This window comes from Chiloscyllium plagiosum, chromosome 39 (assembly GCF_004010195.1).
Source record: "Chiloscyllium plagiosum isolate BGI_BamShark_2017 chromosome 39, ASM401019v2, whole genome shotgun sequence".
Taxonomy (NCBI): Eukaryota; Metazoa; Chordata; class Chondrichthyes; order Orectolobiformes; family Hemiscylliidae; genus Chiloscyllium; species Chiloscyllium plagiosum.
In genome coordinates, this window is record NC_057748.1 from 1,753,922 (window position 1) to 1,763,512 (window position 9,591).

The window sequence follows — 9,591 nt, forward strand, 5'->3', positions numbered from 1 at the left end:
GCGGCAATCCCTCAGCACTGACCCTCCGACAGTGCGGCAATCCCTCAGCACTGACCCTCCGACAGTGCGGCAATCCCTCAGCACTGACCCTCCGACAGTGCGGCAATCCCTCAGCACTGACCCTCCGACAGTGCGGCAATCCCTCAGCACTGACCCTCCGACAGTGCGGCAATCCCTCAGCACTGACCCTCCGACAGTGCGGCAATCCCTCAGCACTGACCCTCCGACAGTGCGGCAATCCCTCAGCACTGACCCTCCGACAGTGCGGCAATCCCTCAGCACTGACCCTCCGACAGTGCGGCAATCCCTCAGCACTGACCCTCCGACAGTGCGGCAATCCCTCAGCACTGACCCTCCGACAGTGCGGCAATCCCTCAGCACTGACCCTCCGACAGTGCGGCAATCCCTCAGCACTGACCCTCCGACAGTGCGGCAATCCCTCAGCACTGACCCTCCGACAGTGCGGCAATCCCTCAGCACTGACCCTCCGACAGTGCGGCAATCCCTCAGCACTGACCCTCCGACAGTGCGACAATCCCTCAGCACTGACCCTCCGACAGTGCGGCAATCCCTCAGCACTGACCCTCCGACGGGGGGTCGGGGGAGAGGGCAACATGACAGGAACACTTTCATGTAAAGCTCCCTCTACACTGTCCCCCATCAAACACTCCCAGGACAGAGACAGCACGGGGTTATATACAGAGATCTGGTTTTGAATTGTGTACTGTCTGACAGTGACATCAGATACAACTACTGCCAGTTGTTTTGCTGTCAGCCTGTGGATACCTGTCAGGTGAGAATTTAACCACTGGGACCTTGTCAGGGAAAATAAGCATTCCCTGAGGCTGTGAGTCACCAGAATTCACTCAGATCAGAAATCCACCCAGGAAAAGTAGCCTCTCGCCCCAACACAACATGCTAAAGCAGTCTGTGAGCTCCCACACTTACACCATCTCACACTGCCTTCTGGTGCAGTGGGGGGGGGGCAGGGAGGGAGGCTGAGAATTTCAGGGGGAACTGGGAGCATTGGGGGCTCAGATTGTTGGGTGAGAGCAGGTTTAATATCTTCAGCTCCTACTGCACAGGCAGAGCTGCTGACAGGTCTAGGACCATTCCAGTTTTACTAACATTCAGCTCTCCATCTCCCAGAAGGTCAAGGAACGTGATTCCTAATCAGTACAGCCTCCCTATACAAATCCTCAACCTGAATACAGGATGTTGGGGGGCTGGGGGGGAAACGGTCTATAGGAGGAAGACAATCCTCTCTAAAGTGTCCACACACACACAATCCCAGCACGAGTCAGTCTCTGTAATCCAGAAGGGGAATCACTCCGTGCTGCTAACGCTGTCTAGCCCTGTGTAGCTCTGACAGTTTCCTTTCTAACAGATACGTGCCGATATAATTCAGGGCTGTGTGATTTCAGAGCAGCCAGGAAGCAGCTTCAAGCACAAACTGAAATAAACAACGCCACGAAGTGCTGGAGAAACTCAGCAGGTCTGCCAGCATCTGCAGAGAGGGAACGCTTTGAATCGGATAAGACTTCAGAACTAAAGAACACGGTGTGATGGGGACTGGTACAAACAATCGTGAAGATTCTTGGAATAAACATGACCAAAGCTTATGTGTAATAGTGATCTCATCCTGTCTCCGTTTGTACATTGAGTTTCTTTCCCTGTCTGTACCCCATGTACTATGATTGTTATTAACTGTCCAGTAATTTCTCGTTTACTAATTAGATTTGGGTCACAAGCCTGCTTTCTTGTTACTGAAATCTCCCTGTAAAATTGCAAGTTACTTCTTACAAGAAACAATTAATTGGATTATGTTTCGAATAAACAGACTGAACAACTCAAATCCCTGCCGGACTCTGCCCTTTTACAGATAAGTACAAAAGATTTGCAACTTCCAAAAGCTGCCTCACTGACTGAGCAATTTTAAACTCCCTCAACGCTCGCAACCTCATCCTCTCAGTCCATCCTCAGTAAGGAATTTTAACACTTTGTAATTATTCCAGTTCAAATAACCCTCCTACCCCTCTCCCTTCCCTCGGTAGCTGGGCAATGCATGAATTTTTGTCTTGCATTATTTATGTAATTCATCGTTTAATTATTGAGTTTAACACAGCAGCACTGTCCCTCCTGCTCTACATCTCTTCCGGAGCTTCTGCACCAGCTGACGGCGTGTGGCCAGTTTTGAAAGCAGTCATTTATTTTATTATTGGGGAAGGGGGTTGGGGAGGTTTATTAATTGCCTTCAGTGGTTTTGGAAGTTGTTAAGGCTAGAGGTGTTTTGTATTTGTCGCAGGATTACCTTTCTGATGCGCTTCTTGCTGATATTCTCCACGGCAAACACTTGCTCTCCTATTGCAGACAGCTCCATAAAGGCAGACTCACAGCTTTCTTCCTGCGCAACATTTTCACCAGCGCGTCCCCGACACTCTCTCTCTCTCTGTTAGTTCACCCGTGCACGCGCACAGCCATACGCGCTCCCCACCCCGTGCATGAGCGCCCCCATTGCACAGGAACGCGCCCCGGTCCCACACGCAAAGTAATTCTCACTCGTTCACACAGAACTTTCGAAGTGAATAAAAACACCGGGGGGAGCTCACCCTTTCACGGGTTCACCCCCACCTTATGCAGCACTTGGTGCACTTTAAGATTAAAGTGAAATTGCAGCAACACTCTTATAGCAGGAGGCCATTCATCCAGAGGGACTAGGAGCAGGGGGAGTTATTCAGCCTCCCCCAGTTATTAGATTCATGGCTGACCATCACATGCAATTCTCAGGACAAGGTAAGAAGTCCCTCAATATTAGGCTATAGTCCAACAGGTTTGTTTGAAATCACAAGGTTTCAGAGCGCTGCTCCTTCGGTTGGTGAACTGTCTGCAATAGGAGAGCAAGGGGTTGCAGTAGAGAATATCAGCGAGAAGCACATCAGAAAAATAACCTGATGTAGTGTGACTTCTGACTTTGCCCAGTCAGTTATTTTATTATTGGGGAAGGGGGTTGGGGAGGTTTATTAATTGCCTTCAGTGGTTTTGGAAGTTGTTAAGGCTAGAGGTGTTTTGTATTGTCACAGGATTACGCAGGCACCTCCACATCTTGGCAATTCTGAGGAGGTATCATTGAACCAGAAACATTAACTCTGTTTCTCTCTACGCAGATGCTATCTGACCTCCAGCAGTTTCTGATTTGGGGTGTTTCAGACCCAAAGTTCTTTTTTGGATTTTGTTCAACTCGGCACCACTGTTCCTGCATATCCTCATACCCTCTGATCCATGTAGCCCCAAGAACTCCTTCCGGAAAACATTCAATGTTTTGGCCTCCACCACTTTTCATGGTAGAGAATTCCACAAGCTCCCCACTCTCTGAGTGAAGACATTCACAGAATCCATACCATGTGAAAATAGGCCATTCAGCCCATTGCATCCACACCAATCCTCTGGAGAGCATCTCATTCAGACCCACCCCTACCCTATCCCTGTAACTTTGCATTTCCCAGGGCTAACCCACCAAGTCTGCACATCCCTATGTCACTATGGGGCAATGGAGCAAGGCCAATCCACCCTAACCTGCACATCTTTGGACAGTGGGAGGAATCACACACAGTTACAGGGAGAACATGCAAACTCCACACAGACAGTCGCCTGAGATTGGAATCGAACCTAGGTCCCTGGTGCTATGAGGCAGCAGTGCTAACCACTGAGCAACCATACTGACCTTGTTTCAATCCTAATAACCTATCCCATTTCCTCAGACTGTGACCCCCTGGTTCTGGACTCCCTAGTCATCAGGAACATCCCTCCTGTGTTCATCCTGTCTAGGCCTGTTAATGTCCACACTAGCTCACTGCTATGACAAGCTTAGTTTCTCTCCCCCACCTTTGTAATCTTGAAAATCTTCAAGGAATTCTCCAATTCTCCTTCTTAAAGCTAGTTGAACCTGCACCCTCAGCGCAGAGAGATACCATGGTCTGTGGGTTTTTACCTCAGAGAAGTGAGAGGAATTGCTTGAAGTGTACAGAGTTCTCAGGGCCATGGGTGAGGTAGAATGGGAGAAACCTTGCCCCTTAGCTGATGGATCAAGAAACAGGCGGCATGGTAAGGAACAGAACGTTTAGATGGAATTTGAGGTTTTTTTTCCCACCCAGAGGGTATCTGGAACTCACTGCTTGAAAAGGCAATGAGGAGAAAGTAGGAACAGTGCTGCTGAGTCCGACAAACTAAAATATAAAACCCAGAGGCAGAAACCTCTGGCGGCACGGTGGCACAGTGGTTAGCACTGCTGCCTCACAGCGCCAGAGACCCGGGTTCAATTCCCGACTCAGGCGACTGACTGTGTGGAGTTTGCGGAGTTTGCACATTCTCCCCGTGTCTGCGTGGGTTTCCTCCGGGTGCTCCGGTTTCCTCCCACAGTCACAAAGATGTGCGGGTTAGGTGAATTGGCCATGCTAAATTGCCCATAGTGTTAGGTTAAAGGGGGTAAATGTAGGGGTATGGGTGGGTTGCGCTTCGGCGGGTCGGTGTGGACTTGTTGGGCCGAAGGGCCTGTTTCCACACTGTAAGTAATCTAATCTCTAATCTGAAACCCTCAGGACATTTAAGAAGAATTTAGATGAGCATTTGAAAATCCATTGCATACTAGACTACAGGTCACGTGCTGAGGCATGGGATTGGAATGGATTGATGTTTGATGACCAGCACAGACAAGATGGACTGAAGGGCCTCTTTTCATTCTGTAAAAACACTAACACTGTCAACTGCCAGAACCTCACCACTCACTGCAGAAAGCTGTCCTTCCTGGAGTTGCACAGGATTCCTTTGCCAATCCCCTCAGATCGATACTGTCTGGCTCTTGATCTTTTCACTGGAAGAATTTCTCTCTTTCCACACTGTCTGGTTCCCCCATTATCAAACTTCCTCTTGCCCCTCTCTTTCGGTAGGACTATGGTTGATTCTTAACTTCTCTCTTAAAAAGCCAATTGACACGATCAGTTACTGAGTATTTAGAGATGTCCGTGACATCCACGTAAACACAATGCTCCAGTTCAGACCGAATGGTGTTTTATAAAGGTGGAAGTGGGTACTGCAGATGCTGAAGATTAGGGTCAAGATCAGAGTGGTGCTGGAAAAGCACAGCAGAGCAGGCAGCATCTGAGAAGGAAAATCAACGTTTTGGGCAAAAGCCCTTCATCAGGAATGACTACAGGTGTTTTATAAAGGTTCACCATAATGTAACACCATAAGGACATAGCAGCACAAGTGGTGTTATGTATGGTGACTGTTCATAAAACATGTATATAGGTTAGCAGGCAGCAGATCTGCTATTTCACCTCCATAAGTTAGAGCTTAGGCTATCAAACACTAACAGTGCTCCTTCTGTAAGAGATTTAATGGCAATGTTAGTACTGGACCTGAGAGAATGTTAGAATCAAATGAGCAAGGTTAAAAGTGGGATTTAATGGATGTGGCCATCATGGAGTTTCCACTGACTGGAGGGTTGCTAACCAGAAGGCAGAGATTTAAGTTTGGCGGTGGAACTAGAAGGGATTTGAGAGGAATGTTCGAGTGTGGTGAGTTATGATTTGGAATGCACTTCCTGAAGGGGTGCAATAATAATTTTCAAAAGGAAACTGAATAAAACCTTGAATATTTTAGTAGAGTTATGGAGAAAAAGACAGAAGGGGGAACTGGAACAAATTGGATATCTCTTGCAAAGAGTCAGCACTGACGCAATGTACTTATGGTTTAATATACACACACGCCTGTTACTAACTCACTGATTTGAAATCTCAGGTTTCAGATGAGGTTCATAAACAACCTGCGTGTGGGGCTTGTGAAATATAACAATGTCACACAAACCACTTGATAACAAAGCTCCATTGTGTCAAGTTGCTCGGTGCAGCCTACAGTACAGTACTGGTTTGCTCAAGGACATGTAATTTACATATGGAATGCTATTACATTGGCTGCAAACTTAGTCACTGTACAATTTGCAATATGTGACTCAGCTTTAGCTAAAGACAGCATTATACAGTGACACCCCAAAGTGGTAGCATCACAAAACGGTCGTACCCACATGAACCCTCCCTCCAGTGAATACATCAGCAAAAAGTAAACAAGGTATCTTATTTATACAGAAGAACTGATTGAAATTGCTCACGTTCTGAGCAGAGCAGATGCACAGATTTAGAGCAATTAAAATTTCAGAATGGAGTACTAACGCTTTTTGAATATCATGTCGATTTATCTCACCCTTTTTAACATAGTACAATGACCTGGGACATTATCAAACCAAGTTTGCATTAGAATTAGGGCAGAATAACCAAACACTCAGTTTGAGCTTCTTTTGAGGATGGTTTTGGGTGGAAAGGAAAGCAGATGGATCGAAGTAGGGAATCGAAGAGTGTGGGGCCCAGGCATGGACCAGGAGAATGGGTGCACGTACAAAGGTTTGGACTCTCCGAGCACTGCCATTCCCGAGTGCAGATTCGTGGGACTCACGACTCACAGACAAGCAATGTGAGAGTGCGATGTTGCAGTGAGAGGGAAAGCCTATCTGGTAACATCCAACATGCAGCTGTGATTTGTTTTAACGTCATGATGCCATAAATGCTTACCCCAACTCTTCAGGAATGTGTCCCAACCTCATCACTACTAAAATAACTAGTGGACTGTATCCCGTCACCAAGTCCCCTTTTATTAACATGTGTAGACACTGATCCAGCTCAGAGTGAATAGAACCCCTAACACTCCTGTTTAACTTTTTTTAGTGTGTGCAGCCGTATTATCAAGATATCTCAATAACCACACTGGTGAGTTTTTAATTCTGAGAGATGTGGGCATTGCTATCTACACCAGCATTTATTGCCCATCCCTAAAACCCCCAGAGGGCAGTTATAAGAGTCAACAGATTGCTGTGGGTGTCTGAAGTCACATGTAGGTCAGACCAAGTGAGGATGGCAGATTTCCCCCCACCCCCCAAGGACATTAGTGAATAACAATTGACAGTGGTTGTATGGTCCCACCAGGCAAGCTTTCAACTCTTAAGACTGGCATTAATTAAAATTTCACCATCTGCCAGAACACATGCCCTTGTTCTCTGGATTACTAGCATGTGCCACTATGACACCACCACCTCATTTGGTACGTGATGGGATCTCTGTTGAAGGTGCAATACTGTTTATGGGTCATTGTTATTAAAATACCAGCAAGTTGTGGAAACCAGGCAATTTTTCATGCCCGTGGTATCAACCACTGTAATTGCTAACTTCCACCCAAAACCTTTAATTGTAACCATTTTATAAATCAATGTTAGACTGTCCCAGCTCTAGCTCCAGTTCAAAGAAAGAGTTAGAAACTTAAGTGTGCTGCCAAGAAAAGTTTAATAGTGACTTTTCTTAAATACAGCCATAAACTCCTTAATATTACACATTAAGGCCACACAAAAAAACTATTAGTTTCATATTTAAACAAATTAATGGAAGATTTTATTCAAACAATATGGGTTTTGTTTTCCATTCACAGACACAACACAAAATAGGCTGAAGGGTCACGAGGCTGGCAGGCAGAAACTCCATTTCTGGGACCTGAGGAATTGTAACAAAAATGACCCTGACACAATTACCCGAACATATAGTGTTTATTATACAGCATTGCACTGTTCATCCCTCTCCCAAACCGAAGGGATAACTAATAGCGACCAGATGTCAATAATGTAAAAATACAACTGATTTCCTTTTTGCCTGCAATCATGCCAGGTTTCTGTGATAACTAAGCAACAAAGTTATAATCTTTAAAGTGCAACAGAGGCAGTAGAGATACACACGTTTGCAGAGCCCCTGTTGACGTCTACAAACAGGGTCAGTGTTCCTTGCTTCAAATCTCATTACTGGAAAAAAGTAGCAACATTGGATTGGGGGAGATTGCAAATGCAACAAACTTTGGCCAATTCTCTGAACATATGAACTCAATAACTTCATCTAAAAAAGGACGGCCAGAACTAATCCAATCCCTTAATTGGACACTATGTTGGCAGAAAGGCTTTCCTTCCAGTTCATGCTGCTGACCTGTATCAGAGAAACAGATGAAAGTTGCAGAAATGCTGCAGTATGCCTGCAACTTTAGCCACAAGGGGTTTATGGGCATTTCTCTTCATCAGGACAAGTGCAACCTGCTTTGCATTATTGCATTTTCTTTACTTAATAGTTTCCACAACCTACAAATACCACCTCCAGAACCCAAAACCTACAAATACCACCTCCGTCTTGAGACTCCAATAGCATGTCCAAAACTCCCACAACCTACAAATACTGTCTTCAAAGCTTGGTTTCTATGTAAAAGCAAAAGGGTAAACTTGTGGAAATTCTTACCTCCCGTGCAAATCTGATCATTCATCGCTATCCCAGCGGCTATAGGATGTTATAATACTCTGGTCAAGTGTAAGAAAACTTTCCATCTACATCACAAAACTTTGGAATGAGAAAAGCCTCCAGTTGCACATTTCCCTTAGTCATTCATCTTTGGTAACAAGACCAGGCTCCCCGGTCAGATTCAGATTCTCAAAAGAGACACTCTTCAGATTTCCAGATCCAGTTTTTAGAAGTTTGAACCTGATGGTTGTTGGAAAATGCTGATGCAATGTCAACCCCCCACCTGGAATTTCCAGCATATGTTCTCTGTGGATGCAACTGGACTGGGCCTGTGTCTTACCCCTCCTTTTTACTGCAGGTGCAGAGAGCCAGTCAACAGACTCACAATTTGTTTCCATCATTGCTTTCGCAAATGTCAACTCGGCATTTGATTGTTATCACACAATTAAACTGGGCACTACATCTGATGGGATGGGATAGTCCCTCAATGTTTCCCCTTTGGTCCCAGTATACATGGTGTTGCTTTCCCACCATGGCCTTCCTGTTTCTTTCCCCCTCCCACACCCATCTTTGAAGTGGTTGCCAGACTTGAGTGCTGAATGATTACATTTTCAAGGTTTAAAACCATGAGGAGGGCCAGGCCCTTTGGCAAGACGCCAGTTACTCTGCAATCCCCCAACTCACTACAAACCTGTGAAAACAAAAATCCTTGCAGCAGCATCATGGGAATCTCAAAGCATTACCTGGACCAGAAAAACACATCCAACAGACTGCTTTACCAACTTACAAGCCTGTGCTTTGAGATCACCCACCTGTAACTCCCTAGGTAACTACAATTGAACTCAAGGTCAAACCAAGCTCATCACTAGCAATTCCACCATTTGAATGTTGTACCAAGGAGACGAACTTGGCTGAAATGAGATGCATTTTCTCATCTTTTTTTCTTGGAAGTGCAATTACAAAATTCAAATCATTTCAGTTTCCAGCCAACTCAAACTCTTGGCCAAATCCAACATACTCCCTTATTCCAGGCAGCAGTCAGTATGGGCCATGTGAGGCTATTGCGTTTATAAAGCCGATTCTTCCATGACAAGTGTTAACACTTCAAAAGCACTTTGGAGTATCCTGAGGTTGTGAAAGGTGCTTTGGAAATGAATGCTATTCTTTCCTTTATTAAGATCCACATCCCTACCCTCTGTTTGGGCACACATTTTAAAAT

General features: G+C 45.6%; 1 protein-coding gene across 1 annotated transcript in view; it reads right to left on the minus strand.

The window, feature by feature from the left end:
• cbx7b (chromobox homolog 7b) overlaps window positions 1–2,455 on the minus strand; it is an 18,611-nt gene extending 16,156 nt beyond the window's left edge. The window contains exon 1 of the mRNA XM_043679462.1: window positions 2,312–2,455. Within this exon, the coding sequence (XP_043535397.1) occupies window positions 2,312–2,380 (69 nt within the window). The 5' untranslated portion in view covers window positions 2,381–2,455. The remainder of the gene's footprint in view (window positions 1–2,311) is intronic.
• Between the last annotated feature and the right edge of the window lie 7,136 nt (window positions 2,456–9,591).